The sequence below is a fragment of the Cydia splendana genome, chromosome 9 (assembly GCF_910591565.1).
Source record: "Cydia splendana chromosome 9, ilCydSple1.2, whole genome shotgun sequence".
Classification (NCBI taxonomy): Eukaryota; Metazoa; Arthropoda; class Insecta; order Lepidoptera; family Tortricidae; genus Cydia; species Cydia splendana.
In genome coordinates, this window is record NC_085968.1 from 13,456,711 (window position 1) to 13,481,650 (window position 24,940).

The window sequence follows — 24,940 nt, forward strand, 5'->3', positions numbered from 1 at the left end:
TTTTCAGCCTTATTTACAGAGAAATCAATATTACCTTGATTATCTGTTCATAAAAGAAGAATTTCTGCAAATAATCTTCAGTATTCATCGTGATTTTGTTTTGGATAGGATTCAACAAAGATAATCCAAAATGTTTTCTAAGGTAAAACCTAACCACAAAAAGAAACGAAAGATGTATGAAAATAATAACGGCCCGATTAGAACTTTAAGATACGTCAAATATTACGACTAGGTACGATATTGATTCGATATGTCAGTTGTCAATTGATTATATATTTAATCCATATCGTATCTAGTCGTAATATTTGACGTATCTTAAAGTTCGAATCGGGCCGTAAGTCTAGTGTTAAACGTTTCAATTGTTCTCATTTTGGTTCAAAGTGTACAAATGCATCGACATCTATTCTTGTGCTTCTTATTAGGTCTTGTGCTTCGCGGTTCTCGTAGCTGTGGTGGTGGCCCAAGAAGCAGAGCATGGACACCACGGCCACGGTGTGGCTCGGTCGGAAGTACACATCAAGACGGTGCATCATGGACATGGCCCGCACCATTGGGTGGAGTCGCATGGCCATACGGAGCATGGCCATCATGGCCATGAGCACCATGGACATGCCCGCTCGCATGTACAAATCTCGCGTCATGATAGCGGGCATGAACACCATGAACCCGAACACCATGTAAGTTTTTTGTGGATAAATGAAGGTGTAAACGTTGCAGGAATTCACTCCTATTATAAATATAAATTTAATAAAAAAGGTCTGTTATTTCTCGCAATTATATAGTCCTTAAAAGAACGATTTAATTATATTATACAATTTATATAAAAGTGCAATAATTAATTAATTCCATCATAAGCATTACATGTAAAAAAATGCAAGTCTCGCAACCAAAAATAAAAAACCGGCCAAGTGCGAGTCGGACTCGCGTTTCTAGGGTTCCGTACATAAGTCCGACTCACGCTTCACTGCACATTTCTAATATGTTTTCCTGTCACCTACAGGTAAAGGTATTTTGTGTATTTTTTTTCATAATTTTAGACCCAGTAGTTTCGGAGATAAAGGGGGGAATGGTCATTTTATGGCTATTTTCTTAAATAACTTCGAATCTATGTATTTAAAAATTATAAAAAAAACATGTCCATCTTTGGGTCACTAATTTGCATATGTGTACCAAATTTCAACTTAATTGGTCCAGTAGTTTCCGAGAAAATAGCCTGTGACAGACGGACAAACAGACAGACGCACGAGTGATCCTATAAGGGTTCCGTTTTTGCCTTTTGAGGTACGGAACCCTAAAAACATAAAACTCACAAAAAAGTATTGAAATTGTATTACAAAATCAAGTGAATTTATTTGGTACGATCCTGTCTACTGTTCCATAGAACACAACAGTCATAAATTGTTAGGTAATAATGATTAGTTAACTAATTACCTGTTACAGTGACCGCACCAATATTAGACATTTATTAAACACATAGAAATACATATTGGTGCTAGTGCCTACGCCAATTCTTGGAATTAGTTGTCAAGCGGACCCCTGGGTCCCATGAGCCGTGGTAAAAAATTAGGTAGGTTTGCTGCGGACCTGGTACATAATGTTTGTATTATGAACCTACCTATAATATATTGAGGATTAATTAGCTATCGGAAAACTAGCCTAATATAAAAATAGCTACTCTAGAATTAATAACTAGCTTTTTGTAGTTTTCATATTGAATGGAATTTTTCTGTTCTCAATCCTACTTAACAGACTCATCCCAAGTACGAATTCGAGTACCATGTGGAAGATCCGCACACTCACGACAAGAAGATGCAGCAGGAGCATCGCGACGGCGACGTCGTGAAGGGCCGCTACAGCCTGCACCAGCCCGACGGCCACGTCAGACATGTGGAATACCACGCTGACAAGCACGGGTGAGTCAAAATATTAACCCTTAGTTTAGTTTAGTTTAGTTTATTTATTTTATAATGATAAATTACAGTATAAATTATTCTTACGCTAATCTATATGAATTTACATTATAATCGGCCTTAGGATCTTAGGCCGCGTCTCCACTATATAGTAAAGACAGTGATCGTATCGTCCTATATGTGAACACCATTTAAATATAGAAGCGACAACAGGACGATTGCCGTTCCACATATTACTTCCATTTAATCAAACACACTTCCAACAATGTTGCGGCGCATTACTTTAGCAGTAATGCTGGTGTAGTTTGAATCCGAATAGTACGACTATTGTATGAATAAGGCGACTAAATAGCGACCAAACAGCGCGCGAAGCGAGATAACCGATTTTACGTTTAATAATATTTTTTTTTATATTACTCCAGTCTAGTCAAAACTAATTTTCACCGAAACCTTACACTAGGCGATACGGAAAACTAATTTTAACTAGTAAAACGCGTTTTTAACTTTTTACAGAGGCGATACGGAACACTACCTAGTTTTAACTAGAGAAAACGCGTTTTCACTAAAAACGAGTGTTTATGGTAACATATGTAAATCTAAATATTTATATTTTACATAAATATATTATATATCCTCTGAATCAAAAATATGTGTTCAATCTGCTGTCACTTTATTATTATTCTTATTTAATATTGTCATCTCCAGTTTTTTTATGTATTATTATATTTATTATAATAAATAAACTTACTAATTAATTAAAATATTTGTTACAGATTCCACGCAGACGTTAAATACAGCCAACATCATGGTCATCATCATCATGGTCACCATTAATGCTGATCTCACCTTCGATTTAACCCGATCTTAATACGATTTTTCTTTACTGTTGTCTAAAGTTTCTTTGAATAATAAAATTGTGTTTCATAATTGGTCATTATTTCAAATTATTGAAATTAGATATCCCAATATAACATAGTATCTGCTATATACCTAGTTTACCAGGGATTGTTAAATTCTGTTGGAAAAAGCGGGCTTCTTTATAATGTTTTATGTTTCTCGTCACGTCATAATGAATTATGTACCTTTTGCCGTGGAACGTCACATATCTTTACTATTTCATATCTAGTGAATCTCTAATTCATTTCCCGAATCGCGCCGAAAGTCATTGCAGCCCAAATCCCAATACAACATAGTATCCGCTACCTTACTCTAGTTTACCAGGTATTGTTAAATTCTGTTGGGAAAAGCGGGCTTCTTTACAATGTTTCTCGTCACGTCATAATAATTATGTAGATACTATGTAAACATAAGACACAGAAGAGAAAGAAATTGCCGAGATTTTTTGGCAGGGGCTTTAATAAGTTGCGCGAAGTATTTTTCCGTTTCGAAGCTTTGAAATAATATTTCAGATAGGTGGGTCAAACAGATCACTGTGTTATGTCTTTCCTGTAGACATACACAAGAGTTAAGGGCTATAAAGGTTAATTTTCTTATTTAACCCTTATCCAAGTGAAAAGGTCCTCCTTTTATTTAGAGAACCATGATAAAATCATTGCTTACATGCCCACAAGCTGTTAACTATTGCCCACAGGAGAGAAAAATGTACTGTTCGCGATAACACCCTAGTTTTCTCTCCTGTGGGCAATAGTTAACAGCTTGTGGGCATGTAAGTAATGATTTTATCATAGTTCTTTAAATAAAAGGAGGATCTTTTCACGTGGATAAGGGTTAAATAAGAAAATTAACCTTTATAGCCCTTAACTCTTGTGTATGTCTACAGGAAATACATAACACAGTGATCTGTTTGACCCAGGTACTGAATAGGCCCGATATTGGTTTTGTTATTGGTGTCAATCTTCGAGCAACACGGAAGGGAGGCGGCATTCGCACTATTTCCCCTCTGCCGAGGTACAAGATTAGCGCGTCAATCTAATCTAGCGCGGGTAATAAAACTAGTTGCACTTGGATTTTTCACTAGACCGAGTCCAGACGCGCGCGTGAACACTGCTGCACAAAAATGCCAGTTTGCTCGGTTTTTTGTTATAAAAAGAAGTCGGGGACATCAAATTTACAAAAAGAAAGTGTTACATTTCACATGTAATATTTTTTTTTACATATCATACGTTTAATTACATTCAAACACAATTATTATATTTTAGTCTCATGTAATTGTTGGATTTATCGATTTTGCTCGCTCAGTACAAATTGCGGATCGGTCGAGCGACAAATCCGACTTCTCATCTCTCAGAATACAATAACATACTTCAACGAAAATGTGTTAGTGTGCGTGTTGTGACACTTGTCACTCGTCCGTACACAAAAAGAGATCGAGGTTTGCAAGATTTGTCTTTGACGTGTGTCATTTTCTATGTATTTGTGTCGTTATTACAGATTGGATTTTGTATGTAAGTGTGTGAGAAGTGCGACTGTGTGCACCTTTCCCCCCGCGAAAAATGGCAGAAAGATTTGTACGGTGAGATATCGCTTGGGCCCCTCCCTTCCGATGTGTCGGAAGCCGGTGTTGCTCGAAGGTGTCAATCTATCTTGTGTTTTTTATTGCTTATTTTTTGAATCAGAAATGTGCTCTTTTCAGCAATTGCAGCATTTTTTTTAATTTTTATTCAATTTTATGATATGTTGCAATTTTTCTATTAATTTACAAGCCTTTAGTTCTCAAAAAAAATTACCCTGACCCGCACAATTAATTACGGATTTTCATTATTGCTTTAAATACAAAATAATTAAAAAAAAACCACAAACCATCCACCGAGTCACTGTAGAAAATCGTAAGATCTTATTTTCATGCTATATATTTTGAGATATATTTACAATGTACGTACTTTAAAAGAGTTGCAAATGGTAAATGTGGTGTAAGGACGTGGATAATATATTACCCAAAGGGCAAACGACCTCGTAATACTGCACTTGAAGCATTTTGAAGAAACTGGTTCTTATGATTGCTCTTAAATGAAATATATAAAAGCCGCAAGTACTAGATCTCATACATCAATTACCAATTCATATTCGAACGTTCAACATCCTTAATTTTATTTTTAAAATGTATTCTAAGGTAAGCATAATTATTTCATAATATTCAAGATAATACGAATATTTCATTTAAAAAAAACTATCAATCTTATCCATTTGTAGATATTCATGGTTGCCGCTACCCTGGCTGTAGCTCTTGCTCGACCACAAGAAGGGCACGGGCACAATGAACATGGACACGCGTACTCGTCTCAAAGCATCGTTTTACACCAGAGCCACGGTCAGGAGCATGGACATGGGCATGGGCATCAGCAGCTTGGTCATGTTCAGCTTGGCCATGTGCAACTTGGCCATGTCCAGCACGAGCCCGTGCATCTAGTGTCATACCACGAGCCCATTCACACTGAGTCACATCACACTCACCACCACGCCGTCTCTTCACAAAACATCCAGCGCCACGACGTGCCCGGCAAGGCGCCCGAAGGCCACCACGACTACTACGCGCACCCTAAATACGAGTTCGAGTACAAGGTGGAGGACCCGCACACCGGTGACCGCAAGTCCCAGCACGAGTCCCGCGACGGCGACGTCGTGAAGGGCTACTACAGCCTGCACGAGGCCGACGGCACTGTCAGGATCGTGCATTACACTGCAGACCACAAGACTGGGTAAGAGAGATTGTTATATTCTAAAATAATTTCAATCTTATTTTTACCGATGTCTCTACTCTAATTTTCCAGTGTTCACCTACTTTTACTTTAGTGAATAAAACGTTATCACAAAATATGCCCCCAAAAATTATTAATATTTAGTTAATTAAGTAGTGTTCAATTTTACACCAGATTCAAGACCTGGAACCCGATACTCATTTTGATGTCTTATTCTGAAACTGTTATGGATTTGATCTGTCAGCTGTCAACGGTGATATTTCTGGTCCAGAAATCTCACGTTTAATGGGCTCGGCTTTACCGATGACCACTTCACGATAATTATAATACTTAGGTCCTGAAGTATAAGAAATATTGTTTCTAATAACATATCCTTTTTCTTCCCAGATTCAATGCCCAGGTCCAGCGTGAAGGTCACGCCAAGCATGTAGTACCGGCTCATCATCATTAATTTACGTTGTGGTTTCTAAACTACATATTTTTGATTTGTGTTTATGCTTGTGATACCTGATTATAGTTATTATGTAATATGTGTTATATTAGTTTTACAACATGTAAATAAAGCTGTTGCTTCGATTTCGTTGTTTTATTACCTTTATTACAATAAAAGAATTTTAAACCAACTCTTGAATACCTAAAGGTATATCAAATATGTTGCACTAAATTAACTGATACTAATGGCGCTCTCATTTGGGCTTAGGTATGGGTACATTTGTAACAATGGGATAAATCATAAATTAACTAATTGAGGCCTGTAAAGTTTTATGAGTAAAGGGATAAGAGTATGGACGTATGGAGTAAAATTAAAAGAGTAGGTACTTACTTTATTCTTTTCGGTAGGCTTTAGTCACAAGTACCCTACACCAAAAAGTCACCTACAAGAACAGGATAATTCGATCATGCATCTGACATCAAACCAATATTAGAATCTTATTGGAACTATATCAGTTAGCTGTCATTCGCGCGTTCTTTTTCCTAAGACATCTCCGTACAAGTACGAGTATTTAGTGCGAGGTACAGGCCAATTCGAACATACACTGAAATCAGAATAATATTTGAATCATGTTATTTAGTTACGGTGCGTCTCACCAGCGCCAATACATGCAGGTACGGACAAGAAAGAGTGAAATGCACGAAAATGAATGACATTAGTTATGGTGTACCCTTATTTTATCGCCAAATTTTTTGCAGAATTTTGTTATACAGAAAATTATTCATAGAATAATCAAATCGCACATTTTTGTTACATTTAATTCTGTTTCTTCGATTATTCATTTCAAAGAAACATATTTTGTAACTAGGTTAAAATTCAGAATATTTATTCAAAGATTTTTAAATAAAATAAAAGACTGACTGTAGAATATTATTTGTGCGACACTACAGTTCACAGGATGTTAATTTTAACAATTATTCTTTTACAAAATTACCTTTCACATACTCGTAACATTCATTGAAATTGCTAAAAAAGCAGTTTAGGTTACTTTAGAGCTGCAACTTCTAAGAAAACGAACCCTTGCTGGAAAAGTGGGTTAGGTTAGGTTAGAAATGCGACCCCCAAGAAAACGAACGGTTGCCAGAAAAGTGGGTTAGGTTAGGTTAGAACTGCGACCCCCAAGAAAACGAACTGTTGCCAGAAAAGTGGGCTAGGTTAGGTTAGAACTGCGACCCCTAAGAAAACGAAATGTTGCCAGAAAAGTGGGTTAGGTTAGGTTAGAACTGCGACCCCCAAGAAAACGAACTGATGCCAGAAAAGTGGGTTAGGTTAGGTTAGGTTAGGTTAGAACTGCGACCCCCAAGAAAACGAACTGATGCCAGAAAAGTGCGTTAGGTTAGAACGGCAACCCCTAAAAACAAATTCCTTCCAGAGAAGCAGATCGCGTTAAATTAACGAGTAAATAAATAAAATTCGACTAAATCACTATTCTGTATATTAAATTTTGGTGAACCGTTTTTTTAAGAAGTGACTTTTCTACAGATCGATGATTCTGTGAAATGAAATTACATGAACAAATTGTTCTTGAAACAAAACTAATGTTTTAAATTTTTGGTGAAACATAACTAATCCGAACTAAAATTATTTGAAGTAGGTAAATATTCTATGTAAAGATTATTTTGCGATTTGAAATTACTTGAAATTTTTTCTGTGAAACGAAAATCTGTAGAAAAATTGACGGCAAAATAAAGGTAAACCCATTAGTTATTTATTATTCTTTTATCGGTGTACCTTCGAATTGGCTTGCGAGACGCCCGCGCGAATGACAGCTAACTAATATTATTCCAACATCATTCAAATATCAGATGCCTCAGGTGCACCTTCGAATTGGCCTGTTAATAGAATTAACGCTTTAATTTTAAAACAGCATGCTGAAAAAACATAGACAGACGTAGAAGGTTTTGTGGCAAAAACGAGTGTTTGAGAAAATGAAACATCGATAAATCTGTTATCGATAAGTTTGTAACAGATTAATAATTAAAAGATGTAACTTCTAGTTGCTGTAAATTACCGACAAATTTTAAGAAAGCAGCTACTCAATTAGAAACTGGTACATAATTTCTTTATTGCTATATTTAGTGTACTTAAAAATAAAAACGTAAAATGTAGTATACAGTGCCAAAAGAATAGAAAACTAACAAAATATCAAAGAAGATATCGAACGAGTTCTTACTTTCTTACGAGAACGAGTACTTCGCGGTAGCTATGTTATTATAGTGTTATAAATATCGATGATAAAGTTAGGTAACAGCGATAACAGACATGTCGTTTCATTTTGTCAATCACTTTATTTTGCCACATTAACTTCTATGTCTGAACATGAATCTTGGCATTTAATTATTTGCCTACCTACCTGGTGTCGAAGGGAGTCGCCATCGCCACTAGCAAAGTTTAAATCCTCAGTACTGATGGCGACTATTGTTGATTTGGGAATGGGAAATGTACCCGACATATCAAAATGTTTTTAAACGAATGTGAACCATCTATTTTAGTAATTATGGATTATAAAAGAGTTAGACAGGAAAAACGGTTGTTATGTTACAAAGTTATTCACTTCACACACAAATAATACAACCATATCAAATTTTTCTTATTTTTTAGGGCTCCGTACCTCAAAAGGAAAAAACGGAACCCTTATAGGATCACTCGTACGTCTGTCTGTCTGTCCGTCTGTCACAGGCTATTTTCTCGGAAACTACTGGACCAATTTTAAGTTGAAATTTGGTACACATATGTAAATTAGTGACCCAGAGATGGACATGCATTTTTTATAATTTTAAAATACATAGGTTCGAAGTTATTTAAGACACACAACACACATTTAAAATACACAAAATAGTTCTTTACCTATAGATGATAGGAAAACCTATTACAAATGTGCAGTCAAGCGTGAGTCGGACTTATGTACGGAACTTCGGATTCATAAGAGCTTGTTGCTAGGCCTACATGAATAAAGTATATTTTGATTTTTTTATTTTGAACCCTAGAAACGCGAGTCCGACTCGCACTTGGCCGGTTTTTCGTTATTTGTGTTCTAAAGCTGCTTTGTATTGTAAGCGGTATACTAATACAAACACGAGATTTATAGCTTGTAGACGAACTTGCCCAACACAAGATCTTCTCAACAAAAACCTACAACTTAATCCTTACGGCGGCACGTATAACATTAAACAAAGTAAAATGATAGACAGAAGTTGTATTTAGATAATTATATTTTTCATAAACAAACAACATTGCCAACAAAATATATCTAGGTGCGTGTATAATATTAGATAAACCAGTCTTAATCATGATGATGTTTGGGAACAATGTGGTGGGTGCTGTGTTTCACCTCAGCGTGAAATCTGAAAAAGAAGTAATATTTATAGATATTGTAATGTTTTCATGATAGTTTTAGGTACATTGTTTGCGTGCAAATCTACACTAAGCGATAAGAACCCTCACCCAGTCTTTTTGTCACTGTGGTAGTGCACGTCCCTGACGGAGCCGTCGGGCTCGTGCAGGCTGTAGAAGCCCTTGACGACGTCGCCGTCGCGGTGCTCGTGCTGCGTCTTGTGGTCGCCCGTGTGCTTGTCCTCCACCACGTACTTGAACTCGTACTTGGGATGCGTCTGTAACACATTTAACTGTCAACGTGCGTCAAAGAGCAGAAGGCACTAGAACAGATTAATGTTGTTTGGGGCTTACGTAGTAGTCGACGTGCTTCTCGTGTCCGTGGTGGTCCTTGATGATGACTTCCTCCGCGTGTCCGTCGTGCTTGGAGATGTGCTGCGAGGAGTGCGCGTGCTCATGCCCGTGTTGCGCGATCACCAACCCCACCAGAGCAGCGAGACACAAAATCTGTGTATAAGTATTTGATTAGTCATATGCCTAAAACCCATCCCAATCTTTTAATTTGCATACTTTAAAAACTGAAATTTCAAATTTACCTTGGGATACATTTTTACAATGGTATGTTTTTATGTTGTTCTCAGATTAAAGAACAGTTGTCAACTGATACATTTCCAAAACCAACAACTTCTTTTATAACACGTGAATTACAAATCGATTGATATCGTAAATGTAAAGAGGTAATTTACTGCCATATAATAATTAAGACACTGGCCAAACACAGTGTTTCATATTTAATTTTCGTTAAGTGATCGACCGTCTTGAATTTAATTTTAATGGAACAGTCTTGTTTTAATTGGCCATTATTTATTAACATAATAATGTCTTTTACATTTTTTAAAGAAATACTTAGCTTTTATTTAGGTACATTCTACAATACTTTTTAATGAATATATCGCATTGATATGATGATTCGATGATGTTTACAAGTTTAGGTACCAATAACTGTGTCAAACCTAGGTACATATTCATAGCCCTGCAATTCGCTATTGCTATACAGCGTGATTTTTATATGTACATATATGCACATTCTCAGGGGTGAAAATTTAGGTCATAGGTACCTATGACCTGAATAGTTTTGAACTACAAAGCCAACCCCGAAATGGCGCCAAAAAAATCTTTTGGGCAATCAAAGCAATGTCGATAACTAAGTTTCCCACTCTTAAGTGTATTCTGCCTATCCTGAACGATGGCGTTCAATCATGGCCTTTAACTGAGTGAGTTAAGTGAGGGACTTGGCTGGGCATGTCTGCCGCATGCATCCGGGAAGGTGGGTCAAAATAGTTAGCTACCGAGTGGGAGATACAGGGCAGCACAGATGTCCAACGTTGTAAACACCGACCGAAAAGGAGATGGCGGGACGAATTGAATTAATATTTCTTTAGGACCCCAAAGTTATGTTTTATTAAGATAGTTAAAAAGTCGATTAATTTTTAATCTTTAAGCTTCTTAAATTATTTTACAAGTTGCTGATTTGTCAAGGACGTAAAAGTATTGAGTACAGGCAATTAGCATAAAAGAAATAAAGCAATTTAAATAAAAATGATATTAGTGAAAGACCTCTTATGTTTACGAAATATTAGCTTAACCCACAGCGTTTACTTAATACAAAGTCCTGAATTTTAACAAATGGACTTATTAGGTATCAGTTTTGGTTGCATTATTATTGGATTATAAAAGAAAGTAGTCTGTTTTATAAATGTATCAGTTCACTCTTGTCTTCACACCAACAAACACATTTGAGCCAAATACCAATTTAAAGATGTACTTAAAGGTAAAACATTATATTTATATCAATGTATAATTTTCGAATAACAAAACTATTCAACTGTCATAAAATGCTTAACAATTGGCATAAAATTCACATCTCTAAAACTTTTTTTCAATTTATAAAGCATTAATTAGAGCCAGCCTTTCGGTGTTTTGGTTTTTAACCTAAGTATAAACGCGGGCTCAATTGTTAGTATTTTTAAATTACTTTGATTTTTAATATCATTAAAATATGAACGATTCTTATATTTCATATAATTTTAACTAGGGAAAAAACAATCTCATACCCACCTGGTACAGAGAATATATCGGGTGGAACAGAACGAAGGACTTTTACGCAAACGGGGTATTGTTTAGGCTGCGTACTTTATTTTTCACTTATTAATCACGAGATAAGTACAGTTTGTTAAACATTAGTGCAAAAATCTGTATGTTTCAACCCTAGCAAGTAGATCCTATTGAATGACATGACATGTGTCAATTTAAAATGTAAATAACTTTGTAGGGTTGTCACTGATATAACAATATTTCATTTTATTGATTTTGTTTAACTTTTTAATCCAGCTTTACGATTATAATAACTCGATTGTAGATCACTTAGATAACACTATCCTTTTAGCTTAGTCTCTAGAAATGTTCCACCCTGTATGTGCCCAAACCCTGTGTTTTATAATACTTATATTACATTATACTAACTAAGATTTTCTTACAAACTTAACTTTGACATTGTAATCCAGTGACATGTACATATGCCATACGATAAATAAAATAAATTACATGCCTTAAATATCTGTTATAAAATCTGTTCCTACGAGAGTAAATAAGCGAAAATTCCACACAGCAGGTAACGTGTCTAGCTGTTTTCATCGGCGCAGTGGTGGCCCAGCACGGGCATGAGCACGCGCACTCCTCGCAGCACATCATTCAAATATCAGATGCCTCAGGTGCACCTTCGAATTGGCCTGTTAATAGAATTAACGCTTTAATTTTAAAACAGCATGCTGAAAAAACATAGACAGACGTAGAAGGTTTTGTGGCAAAAACGAGTGTTTGAGAAAATGAAACATCGATAAATCTGTTATCGATAAGTTTGTAACAGATTAATAATTAAAAGATGTAACTTCTAGTTGCTGTAAATTACCGACAAATTTTAAGAAAGCAGCTACTCAATTAGAAACTGGTACATAATTTCTTTATTGCTATATTTAGTGTACTTAAAAATAAAAACGTAAAATGTAGTATACAGTGCCAAAAGAATAGAAAACTAACAAAATATCAAAGAAGATATCGAACGAGTTCTTACTTTCTTACGAGAACGAGTACTTCGCGGTAGCTATGTTATTATAGTGTTATAAATATCGATGATAAAGTTAGGTAACAGCGATAACAGACATGTCGTTTCATTTTGTCAATCACTTTATTTTGCCACATTAACTTCTATGTCTGAACATGAATCTTGGCATTTAATTATTTGCCTACCTACCTGGTGTCGAAGGGAGTCGCCATCGCCACTAGCAAAGTTTAAATCCTCAGTACTGATGGCGACTATTGTTGATTTGGGAATGGGAAATGTACCCGACATATCAAAATGTTTTTAAACGAATGTGAACCATCTATTTTAGTAATTATGGATTATAAAAGAGTTAGACAGGAAAAACGGTTGTTATGTTACAAAGTTATTCACTTCACACACAAATAATACAACCATATCAAATTTTTCTTATTTTTTAGGGCTCCGTACCTCAAAAGGAAAAAACGGAACCCTTATAGGATCACTCGTACGTCTGTCTGTCTGTCCGTCTGTCACAGGCTATTTTCTCGGAAACTACTGGACCAATTTTAAGTTGAAATTTGGTACACATATGTAAATTAGTGACCCAGAGATGGACATGCATTTTTTATAATTTTAAAATACATAGGTTCGAAGTTATTTAAGACACACAACACACATTTAAAATACACAAAATAGTTCTTTACCTATAGATGATAGGAAAACCTATTACAAATGTGCAGTCAAGCGTGAGTCGGACTTATGTACGGAACTTCGGATTCATAAGAGCTTGTTGCTAGGCCTACATGAATAAAGTATATTTTGATTTTTTTATTTTGAACCCTAGAAACGCGAGTCCGACTCGCACTTGGCCGGTTTTTCGTTATTTGTGTTCTAAAGCTGCTTTGTATTGTAAGCGGTATACTAATACAAACACGAGATTTATAGCTTGTAGACGAACTTGCCCAACACAAGATCTTCTCAACAAAAACCTACAACTTAATCCTTACGGCGGCACGTATAACATTAAACAAAGTAAAATGATAGACAGAAGTTGTATTTAGATAATTATATTTTTCATAAACAAACAACATTGCCAACAAAATATATCTAGGTGCGTGTATAATATTAGATAAACCAGTCTTAATCATGATGATGTTTGGGAACAATGTGGTGGGTGCTGTGTTTCACCTCAGCGTGAAATCTGAAAAAGAAGTAATATTTATAGATATTGTAATGTTTTCATGATAGTTTTAGGTACATTGTTTGCGTGCAAATCTACACTAAGCGATAAGAACCCTCACCCAGTCTTTTTGTCACTGTGGTAGTGCACGTCCCTGACGGAGCCGTCGGGCTCGTGCAGGCTGTAGAAGCCCTTGACGACGTCGCCGTCGCGGTGCTCGTGCTGCGTCTTGTGGTCGCCCGTGTGCTTGTCCTCCACCACGTACTTGAACTCGTACTTGGGATGCGTCTGTAACACATTTAACTGTCAACGTGCGTCAAAGAGCAGAAGGCACTAGAACAGATTAATGTTGTTTGGGGCTTACGTAGTAGTCGACGTGCTTCTCGTGTCCGTGGTGGTCCTTGATGATGACTTCCTCCGCGTGTCCGTCGTGCTTGGAGATGTGCTGCGAGGAGTGCGCGTGCTCATGCCCGTGTTGCGCGATCACCAACCCCACCAGAGCAGCGAGACACAAAATCTGTGTATAAGTATTTGATTAGTCATATGCCTAAAACCCATCCCAATCTTTTAATTTGCATACTTTAAAAACTGAAATTTCAAATTTACCTTGGGATACATTTTTACAATGGTATGTTTTTATGTTGTTCTCAGATTAAAGAACAGTTGTCAACTGATACATTTCCAAAACCAACAACTTCTTTTATAACACGTGAATTACAAATCGATTGATATCGTAAATGTAAAGAGGTAATTTACTGCCATATAATAATTAAGACACTGGCCAAACACAGTGTTTCATATTTAATTTTCGTTAAGTGATCGACCGTCTTGAATTTAATTTTAATGGAACAGTCTTGTTTTAATTGGCCATTATTTATTAACATAATAATGTCTTTTACATTTTTTAAAGAAATACTTAGCTTTTATTTAGGTACATTCTACAATACTTTTTAATGAATATATCGCATTGATATGATGATTCGATGATGTTTACAAGTTTAGGTACCAATAACTGTGTCAAACCTAGGTACATATTCATAGCCCTGCAATTCGCTATTGCTATACAGCGTGATTTTTATATGTACATATATGCACATTCTCAGGGGTGAAAATTTAGGTCATAGGTACCTATGACCTGAATAGTTTTGAACTACAAAGCCAACCCCGAAATGGCGCCAAAAAAATCTTTTGGGCAATCAAAGCAATGTCGATAACTAAGTTTCCCACTCTTAAGTGTATTCTGCCTATCCTGAACGATGGCGTTCAATCATGGCCTTTAACTGAGTGAGTTAAGTGAGGGACTTGGCTGGGCATGTCTGCCGCATGCATCCGGGAAGGTGGGTCAAAATAGTTAGCTACCGAGTGGGAGATACAGGGCAGCACAGATGTCCAACGTTGTAAACACCGACCGAAAAGGAGATGGCGGGACGAATTGAATTAATATTTCTTTAGGACCCCAAAGTTATGTTTTATTAAGATAGTTAAAAAGTCGATTAATTTTTAATCTTTAAGCTTCTTAAATTATTTTACAAGTTGCTGATTTGTCAAGGACGTAAAAGTATTGAGTACAGGCAATTAGCATAAAAGAAATAAAGCAATTTAAATAAAAATGATATTAGTGAAAGACCTCTTATGTTTACGAAATATTAGCTTAACCCACAGCGTTTACTTAATACAAAGTCCTGAATTTTAACAAATGGACTTATTAGGTATCAGTTTTGGTTGCATTATTATTGGATTATAAAAGAAAGTAGTCTGTTTTATAAATGTATCAGTTCACTCTTGTCTTCACACCAACAAACACATTTGAGCCAAATACCAATTTAAAGATGTACTTAAAGGTAAAACATTATATTTATATCAATGTATAATTTTCGAATAACAAAACTATTCAACTGTCATAAAATGCTTAACAATTGGCATAAAATTCACATCTCTAAAACTTTTTTTCAATTTATAAAGCATTAATTAGAGCCAGCCTTTCGGTGTTTTGGTTTTTAACCTAAGTATAAACGCGGGCTCAATTGTTAGTATTTTTAAATTACTTTGATTTTTAATATCATTAAAATATGAACGATTCTTATATTTCATATAATTTTAACTAGGGAAAAAACAATCTCATACCCACCTGGTACAGAGAATATATCGGGTGGAACAGAACGAAGGACTTTTACGCAAACGGGGTATTGTTTAGGCTGCGTACTTTATTTTTCACTTATTAATCACGAGATAAGTACAGTTTGTTAAACATTAGTGCAAAAATCTGTATGTTTCAACCCTAGCAAGTAGATCCTATTGAATGACATGACATGTGTCAATTTAAAATGTAAATAACTTTGTAGGGTTGTCACTGATATAACAATATTTCATTTTATTGATTTTGTTTAACTTTTTAATCCAGCTTTACGATTATAATAACTCGATTGTAGATCACTTAGATAACACTATCCTTTTAGCTTAGTCTCTAGAAATGTTCCACCCTGTATGTGCCCAAACCCTGTGTTTTATAATACTTATATTACATTATACTAACTAAGATTTTCTTACAAACTTAACTTTGACATTGTAATCCAGTGACATGTACATATGCCATACGATAAATAAAATAAATTACATGCCTTAAATATCTGTTATAAAATCTGTTCCTACGAGAGTAAATAAGCGAAAATTCCACACAGCAGGTAACGTGTCTAGCTGTTTTCATCGGCGCAGTGGTGGCCCAGCACGGGCATGAGCACGCGCACTCCTCGCAGCACATCTCCAAGCACGACGGACACGCGGAGGAAGTCATCATCAAGGACCACCACGGACACGAGAAGCACGTCGACTACTACGTAAGCCCCAAACAACATTAATCTGTTCTGCCTTCTGCTCTTTGACGCACGTTGACAATTAAATGTGTTACAGACGCATCCCAAGTACGAGTTCAAGTACGAGGTGGAGGACAAGCACACGGGCGACCACAAGACGCAGCACGAGCACCGCGACGGCGACGTCGTCAAGGGCTTCTACAGCCTGCACGAGCCCGACGGCTCCGTCAGGGACGTGCACTACCATAGTGACAAAAAGACTGGGTGAGTTGTTATATTTTTTCGATTGTAGGTATCTCATGTATTTATATTTTTTGTAGTAATTTATTTTAGTTTATTTAAAACACATCTATTTATGAAAATTATGAAACGTTATAAAAATAACAAATGTCTCTTTGTGTCTTTATATTCTTTAGACGATATTCAACTCTAATGTTTATTATAAATTTACTCACTTAAGTATCATAATTATAATTATATTATTTGCAGTTTTCATGCAACGGTCAAGCACAGTACCCACCATATCGTGCCGGAACACCATCATCACCACTAATCGTCGGTTCATTCGTTCACACTAGTATTTATACTATTGTTATTTATATTAAATGGTATTTTATCTTTTTAAGTTTTTTTTACAAATAAAGTTTGTTTCAAAATAAAAAAACAAGATTTTTTTTTCTCATTACAACATGAGTATAATAATCAAATACAGACGTTGGCTGTCAGAGCCCTTTGAGTTTTGCCGACGAAATTGTACTCGCGCGCTCGGACAAAATTTAAACTTCGATCACGAGTTATTTACCACAATGAATTTAATAGTGTATGTGCTCAGTGATAGTAAATATCATCTAGTTTAAGTATTTGACACTAAATTAGTGATACTAATGTAGAATTTTTCGTAGGATTTTTCATTATGCTCAAAAGTAGATTCCGGACAGGGCACGGGAGTAGTAATTTGAGCCTTTTGGTATTTTTAAGTGTACTATAAAAACCAATTAATCTGTGAATTCATATGGAACTCGGTGTGAAAGTGTGACTTCTTTATGTAAAAAAAAAATGGTAAGTATTATCTGATGCTAACCCGCGATTTTCATCACGGACAGAAAAAAAATCGTGTTCAGAAATTGACCCCTCTACCTCTACCTCTACCTCTACCTCTGCCTCTATCTCTATTTCTATTTCCACCACCACAAGAATGCATAGATTGTCGAATAGTGCGTTATCTACGGCCGTCTCAAACAGGATAGATAGAGTTAGACTAAGAAAAATCTGCAGCGATTTTGAAAGCCCACGCAGTGCAAGTGTTATTCTGCCGTCATAATCCCGATAATTCACAACAAACACCGATAACGAACTCTGCGAAACATGAAGTCATAAATGTCCTGTGAAAAATGTCTTTCTGACTTTTTGACTATTTTTAAGGTTAGGCTACAGGGCAAACCCTTAACCCGATCGTCTTTGTTTTAGGCTCAAATTGTAGCTGACTAAATTGTCCAGAGCCGTTTTTCTCAAATTTTTGATATCATTCTTCGTTTCCAAATTATCGAGCACCAAAATCAAAAATTCGGAAAAAATTGAATTTTATTTTCACTATTTCGACTATAACTTTTTTTGTTTTTGACTTTCTCGAATAATTATTTTTGCACCTTACAGCTCTCGTGATTATGCGTCTTTTGAGCCTATTTTTTAATATCATATCTTCACAACTTTCCGAGATATAAGGGGATCGCACTTTTTCGTGAAATCGGACCGTATACTGGAGCGAACGAAAAGACATTTCCAATGTCAAAACGTGCCTCGGAAATCAAGAAAAAGTCATTCTCGGGTAGATGGCGCACACACCTTTCGCCTATGCTCGGCTAGATGGCGTGACGACACCGTTTCATATTTAACAATTTTAACACAATAGATATCAGTGAATGAACATGGGTCAAAATGATATAAAAATAATAAAATCATTTATATATACATACATTGTTTTTATAATTTTATACGTTTTCATTTTGAGTTTTAGTCGTGTGTCGATAGATGGCAGTAAATTTACTGTGATTACAAAATTTACTATGACAGGACCCCTCTATGGTGTTAAGTAGTATGACTCACGACAGTTTAAATTTTTTCAGTTATTTTAGATTATTTAACTATGAGACGATGTTAATGTTGGATTGCTTTAATTGATTGTCTTGGTACCAATAGCTTCATGACAGTGCTGTTACAAACCATATAATCTATTCTTTGTAGAAATTGACAGACGAATGTCTTGTTTGACATAACTAAATTAAACTACATACCAGTGGCGGCGCGTCCATAAAAGCCGATTCCCACCGGCTTGCCTGTTTTTGGACGTTTGAGCAGAGTTGTAAAGTAAATATGTAAGCCAAATTAGCCCCGGCTTGCCTATGGGTATGTTTGACGCGCCGCCACTGCTACATACTTCACTATTTTTAACAGTGATAGTACAGACTTAAAATTTTCAACGGGCTAATAACCTTGTAACACTGCACTTGATATTGTATTACAATTAAACAGGTTCTTAAACTCGTACTTTATGGTCAAAACTTACGTAAAATATATAAAAGCCGCAAGTATCTCATTCCATTCATCATTTTCGGTTTACTTTCGACCGTTCAACAGTTCTGAAAATGTACTCAAATGTAAGTTTATTAATTAATTTGGATACTTAATTAAATCCTTAGAATACTTAAATTAAAAATAATATCTGGGAGACCGAGCTATGCTCGGAAAACATATAAAAACTCAAATTTTCCCAGAGATAAGACCTAGCTAGATCGATTTATAGCCCCCGAAAACGCCCATATAGCAAATTTCATCGAAATCGTTAGAGCCGTTTCGAGTTCCCCGAAACATATATATAAATAAATATATAAATAAATAGACAAGAATTGTTCGTTTAAAGGTATTATTAATAATACTTATAGTAGTACAGTGAGTAAAATCATAATCATAATCTATATTGTTTGTGAGAAATGGGTTACATATATATATGGGTTAAATGGGGTTATATAATAATTACATTGCCGTTTATCATCATTTTCTATAGATATTCTTGGTTGCCGCTACCCTGGCTGTAGCTCTTGCTAGGCCTCAAGAAGGGCACGGGCACAATGAACATGGACACGCGTACTCGTCTCAGAGCATCGTTCTACACCAGAGCCACGGTCAGGAGCATGGACATGGGCATGGGCATGAGCAGCTTGGTCATGTTCAGCTTGGCCATGTGCAACTTGGTCATGTCCAGCACGAGCCCGTGCATCTAGTGTCATACCACGAGCCCATTCACACTGAGTCACATAACACTCACTACCACGCCGTCTCATCACAAAACATCCAGCGCCACGACGTGCCCGGCAAGGCGCCCGAAGGCCACCACGACTACTACGCACACCCTAAATACGAGTTCGAGTACAAGGTGGAGGACCCGCACACCGGTGACCGCAAGTCCCAGCACGAGTCCCGCGATGGCGACGTCGTGAAGGGCTACTACAGCCTACATGAGGCCGATGGCACTGTCAGGATCGTGCATTACACTGCTGACCACAAGACTGGGTAAGAACATTAACAAAAATATCAACGCATCCATTAAGGCATTTATTGTTTCCAGATTTAACATCACTATCAAAACAAAACATAGTGCAGTAGACTTACATACAATTTTTATCATCATTTAAAGCAGTTTGATATTATTATCAAACACACAAAGATTTTCGAAAGAATGTCAACTATTTTACATTAGTAGATTTTCTAATAATGTTTCGTTCTGTTACAGATTCAATGCTCATGTCCAGCGAGAAGGCCACGCTAAGCATGCAGTTCCCACTCATCACCATTAACTCTGATCTTATTGTGACCCCTAAATTATTATTTTTTAATTGTCAATTTTGCCATTGTGATATTTGACAAGGTTTGTTATTAACTAGTTTTAAATGTATTAAATGGAGATATGTGTTGCTGCAGAAAAACACTATTTTTTATCACCTAGGCATTCAACCCTTTATCTTATCCATTCCTGGGGCGATAAGTGACAATGGTACATAGCGTCTAGATTTATTTTCTTAACCAGTAATGAAGTGATTCATAATGTGTCCATGCAATTTTGCGGCTCGCTGTACTGTAATATGTCAATGTGAAGCCATTTGTCCAGTCTAAGATGCAGTTGCACTAACAGCAGCTAAAAAGCATGCTATCTTAATCAAATTGACCTCACTTGATCCATTACATCTTAGGAGATATTACACCTAATTATATATGTATATCGCACACAATGGGTTGTGATCGGAAAAACTTTTTAAAATGAGCCCTATTTATAATTGATACCACAAAAAATATCACATTATTTGTTGTATTAAAGTGAGTGTTCTATGATAAAGGGACATTTCACGGGCTGTCCCGCACAGACGTATTTTTTTCCTGTGTTGCGATTTTTTTTCGGCATTTAAAGCAGGCGATTATGGTTCTGTGCATATTTTTGACCATTTGTCATAGAAAAGGAAACTCTTATACCTGCAAATCTTCAGAAAATTCGTAGACAATACGGGACAACCGCGGTAGACGATTTCATGGAATGCTCCTAAAGTGTGTCATCCAGCAAGTGTTTAGCATGTAATACCTATTTCGATTTCATAGCATGCCATTCAAGGTCTAATAATATAAAAAAATCTGATTTAAAAGCTGAGTGTGATATGAAATATTGTCAATTACAGTTCTGATTCTGACGATAAAACATATTTGTCAATCTCACTCGATATATGTACCTATAAATAAATAAATAAAATAAAAAAGCCTTTATTTCTAGTCATTTGTAGAGAAATGTAAGAAGGTTCATCGATTACATAATCTTATCTAGTTTTTTAGTATTACATTGCATTGTTTCTTATGTCAAAGTTATAATTAAGTACAAGCTAGGTGTATGTCAAGAAAAGCTTACATTTTATTTAGGTATTTACACTGATATAGTTAGTCGGACCAGAACCCCTCATCGGGTGAAGGCCTCCTCCAAGGACTTCCAGGTTTCCCTATTTAATGCAGTATGTTTCCAATTTATACCGGCTATTTTCTTAATGTCATCCGCCCAGCGGCTATTTGGTTTGCCTTTACGGCGTTTTCCTGTGGGCCCCTTCCAGGTAGTAGCTGTTAAGGTCCATCGAGAGTCTGAAAGCCTGGCAACGTGTCCAGCCCATCTCCATTTTTGAGTTTTGGCATGCTTTAAAGCGTCTATTAATTTTGTTATTGCTCTTATATTTATGTGCGGTATTTTTTGCACTCTTCTAATGTTTGTTAGGCTTCTTTCCATTGCTCTTTGACATGTAATTATTTTTGATTTTATTTTTGTAGTAAGCACCCAGGTTGGACTAGCATATGTCAATGAAGGCAAAATGCACATATCCATAACTTGTTTTTTTACTTGTATATGTATATGTACCTAAATAGTTTGTAAACCACAAAAATATACAATGACATATCGCACGGGGGAATTACCCATGAAAAAAAACGCATTTAACTGATTTTCACGACAAACTGACCCAGTGTTCCGTGAACAAAGTTTTGTACCTACGGAACACTAAAAACTGTGATTAAATGTCAGGATATTAAAATTTAATTATTATAAGATTTATACGGTATTGAGATTTTAAAAATATTGATAATTTGCCCCGAAATTTCATGAAATAATATCATTCTTCTTTACTGTAATTGCATTCCTTTTTAGGGTTCCGTACCCAAAGGGTAAAACGGGACCCTATTACTAAGACTCTGCTGTCCGTCTGTCTGTCACCAGGCTGTATCTCACGAACCGTGTGAGCTAGACATGAAATTTTCGCAGATGATGTATTTCTGTTGCCGCTATAACAACAAATACTAAAAAGTACGGAACCCTCGGTGGGCGAGTTCGACTCACACTTGTCCGGTTTCTTACTTATTTATTTAAACAGACTTTACCCATACTTTGAACGCTTATAGTGAATAACTATTAAACATCACTGAATTTCATTTTCTTCTTTAAGGTGCAGTGTATGAAAAATCGTAGCGCTTTTTTAGATCATAATACGGTTGCCAAAATAACTAATAAGCAATTTCTCTAGTAACTTTATCGATTCGAAACCTTTTTTGACTTTTGCTCGATAGCTTATAAATCACTAACATAGGTCTTAAATTATATATGCACCTCAAAAATTTGTAACATTTTTGCACAAAAGCTTACAGTTTTCCTTTGAAAATGTGATGTAGGTAATAAGCCATTAAAAAACTAACACTGAAGGAAGTTTTCAATAAATATTTATTCCGATCAAATATTGATTGATAAATCTAAAAAATATATGTTTTTTTCGTATAAACTAATAAGAGTTTTGAAGGTTTTGTTGACTACTTAAAATTTTTGGGTTATACGAATTGGATATGATTGCTTAGTTTCATTAGTCATTTTTGTAAAATACATAGATTCATATTCTATGTACCTATATTAGACCTTTACTAGCATTTGACATAATTTATAATTTATAATATAATATAATATAATATATTTCTATTTTACAGTCAATTCCAAAATGAGTATGTAATAAATACCCTTCCACATATTTCATGTAAGATTTTCCCACCTCCCTATCGTCACGTCGCCGCGAGGCCAGTCTTTAAAGACTTTAAAAATACCTAAATTTAAATATAAACAAAAGTTGTATTATGTGTAGGTAATGTATTTCATAAAAACAAATATATAACAAAACTTGTATCATACTAAAACTGTGCCATAATTGAACTTAAGGTAGGTATAGGTACCCTTAATGGTGATGATGTTTAGGAACTATGTGGTGGGTGCTGTGTTTTACTTCCGCGTGGAAACTGAAAAACAGAAAATTCTTACATTATTGTCTTGCGTGCAGTATTTTATCATAATGTAACAATTTACAAATCACGCACTATACATACTTAATTAGAACAACAATAATTAGAACATCATGACCCCGATTTTGCACGGATCAAAAGAAATTGAACAAATATCTCACCCAGTCTTTTTGTCGCTCTCGTAGTGCACGTCCCTGACGGAGCCGTCGGGCTCGTGCAGGCTGTAGAAGCCCTTGACGACGTCGCCGTCGCGGTGCTCGTGCTGCGTCTTGTGGTCGCCCGTGTGCTTGTCCTCCACCTCGTACTTGAACTCGTACTTGGGATGCGTCTGTAACACATTTAATTGTCAACGTGCGTCAAAGAGCAGAAGGCAGAACAGATTAATGTTGTTTGGGGCTTACGTAGTAGTCGACGTGTTTCTCGTGTCCGTGGTGGTCCTTGATGATGACTTCCTCCGCGTGTCCGTCGTGCTTGGAGATGTGCTGCGAGGAGTGCGCGTGCTCATGCCCGTGCTGCGCGATCACCAACCCCACCAAAGCAGCGAGACACAAAACCTGTAATATTAAAATCGTTTAGTATCCAAATTTTGTGGTTCAAAGGTAAAGTACTAGTTAGATTTTCAAAGCAATTTTTAGATACCTTGCAATACATCTTGAATTTATTGTAATATAAATTCGTTTTACTTGAATAAAGGACACTTGTGAACTGATACATTTTCAAAACCAACCACTTCTTTTATATTTTAACTCGCGGATTGCAAATCGAGCGATATCCATTAAAGAGTAAGTAATTTATTGTCGTGATATACTTACTCGTAATTAAGACACTGCCCAAACTCAACAGGTATACCTACGCGAGATCAAAATTTCGTAAAAAATGTTAATACTCAAGCTCCTTTTAAAGAATCTTATTATTTCAAGAAATTAAGTATAGGTACCTAACTGGGCACTACCGTTATACCTAACAAGGGTGTTTCGTACGTACCAAATAAAACTCGATATATTTATTTAGCTTCTGCCCGCGACTTCATCTACGTGGAATGATGATAACTGTTGATAAAAACTACCCTTTGAAACCCGGCCTAAAACTATGTTCAAAGGAACCAAATTTTATCTAAATCGGTTCAGTGGTTTAAGCGCGTAGAGGTAACAGACAAATTAAAAGACAGACAGTTACTTGCGCATTTAAAATATTATTTGGGATCATTCAATTAATTAGGAACTAATACTACAATTAAAAAAAAAATTCAATCTATAAAATAATAATTGTTTGGAAAAATAACAAACCACATAGGCAAATTCAAACGTGCACCTTTTAGAATAATATTGGAATCATATCAGTTAGCTGTATCTATTGATCGTCCAATTTTACCAATTTGTTTGTCAATAAAGTCGTTCAATTCTGTACTAAACATATATTAATTAATTAATCGCGACATTGTACTTGTAATAATAATTTTGTAAACGAAAGTTTACAAAACACGCCGCCGTTTTACGAGTATGCTCGCAGAGCAAAATGTTTTGCGAAACTTTGCACAACAATGCCTGCGTTTGGTTGTGGCTTAATTTTAATTACTAATAAATAATATGCATATCGATAATAT

The 24,940-nt window shown here is 35.9% G+C and overlaps 5 protein-coding genes across 6 annotated transcripts in view; 3 read left to right on the forward strand and 2 right to left on the reverse strand.

Annotated features, from left to right (window-relative positions):
* The first annotated feature begins 65 nt into the window (after window positions 1-65).
* LOC134793887 (histidine-rich glycoprotein-like) lies at window positions 66-6,075 on the forward strand. The gene is made up of 7 exons (XM_063765600.1): window positions 66-142; window positions 423-677; window positions 1,750-1,913; window positions 2,684-2,718; window positions 4,901-4,980; window positions 5,061-5,566; window positions 5,954-6,075. The coding sequence occupies exons 1-7, from the start codon at window positions 131-133 to the stop codon at window positions 6,015-6,017; spliced, it is 1,116 nt and encodes a 371-aa protein (XP_063621670.1). The 5' UTR covers window positions 66-130; the 3' UTR covers window positions 6,018-6,075.
* A 3,242-nt stretch (window positions 6,076-9,317) lies between these two features.
* On the reverse strand, window positions 9,318-14,347 carry LOC134793705 (histidine-rich glycoprotein-like). The gene is made up of 7 exons (XM_063765355.1): window positions 14,279-14,347; window positions 14,037-14,189; window positions 13,794-13,960; window positions 13,657-13,693; window positions 9,747-9,899; window positions 9,504-9,670; window positions 9,318-9,403 (listed from the first exon to the last, which is right to left on the reverse strand). Exons 1-7 carry the CDS (start codon window positions 14,288-14,290, stop codon window positions 9,343-9,345), a joined length of 750 nt encoding a protein of 249 aa, XP_063621425.1. The 5' UTR covers window positions 14,291-14,347; the 3' UTR covers window positions 9,318-9,342.
* A 1,982-nt stretch (window positions 14,348-16,329) lies between these two features.
* LOC134793888 (cuticle protein 19-like) lies at window positions 16,330-17,045 on the forward strand (the record flags this gene model as incomplete). Its single annotated transcript, XM_063765601.1, has 3 exons — window positions 16,330-16,506; window positions 16,580-16,746; window positions 16,972-17,045. Coding segments are annotated over 3 exons (408 nt in total), but the record flags the coding sequence as incomplete, so codon positions are not given.
* Window positions 17,046-19,080: 2,035 nt separating this feature from the next.
* The window catches only part of LOC134793677 (histidine-rich glycoprotein-like), a 46,838-nt gene continuing 40,978 nt past the window's right edge, over window positions 19,081-24,940 (forward strand). The window contains exons 1-3 of one of the 2 annotated variants that reach the window (XM_063765329.1): window positions 19,081-19,136; window positions 19,544-20,049; window positions 20,270-20,374. In XM_063765329.1, coding sequence (XP_063621399.1) covers window positions 19,125-19,136; window positions 19,544-20,049; window positions 20,270-20,333 — 582 coding nt within the window. In that variant the 5' untranslated portion in view covers window positions 19,081-19,124 and the 3' untranslated portion in view covers window positions 20,334-20,374. Of the gene's footprint in view, window positions 19,137-19,543; window positions 20,050-20,269; window positions 20,375-24,940 lie in introns of those variants that run through there. The other variant, XM_063765330.1, reaches the window with a different exon arrangement.
* LOC134793697 (cuticle protein 18.6-like) lies at window positions 23,266-23,900 on the reverse strand (the record flags this gene model as incomplete). The annotated part of the gene is made up of 3 exons (XM_063765348.1): window positions 23,266-23,334; window positions 23,499-23,665; window positions 23,739-23,900. Coding segments are annotated over 3 exons (390 nt in total), but the record flags the coding sequence as incomplete, so codon positions are not given.

What these genes read in the sequence shown, in the direction of transcription:
- LOC134793887 (XM_063765600.1), top strand. An exon ending in ACCATGAACCCGAACACCAT is followed by an intron (nt 678 to 1,749) that starts GTAAGTTTTTTG and finishes CCTACTTAACAG; the next exon opens with ACTCATCCCAAGTACGAATT. An exon ending in TAAATACAGCCAACATCATG is followed by an intron (nt 2,719 to 4,900) that starts GTCATCATCATC and finishes AAAAGCCGCAAG; the next exon opens with TACTAGATCTCATACATCAA.
- LOC134793705 (XM_063765355.1), bottom strand. An exon ending in AGAAGCACGTCGACTACTAC is followed by an intron (nt 13,961 to 14,036) that starts GTAAGCCCCAAA and finishes AATGTGTTACAG; the next exon opens with ACGCATCCCAAGTACGAGTT. An exon ending in AGAAGCACGTCGACTACTAC is followed by an intron (nt 9,671 to 9,746) that starts GTAAGCCCCAAA and finishes AATGTGTTACAG; the next exon opens with ACGCATCCCAAGTACGAGTT.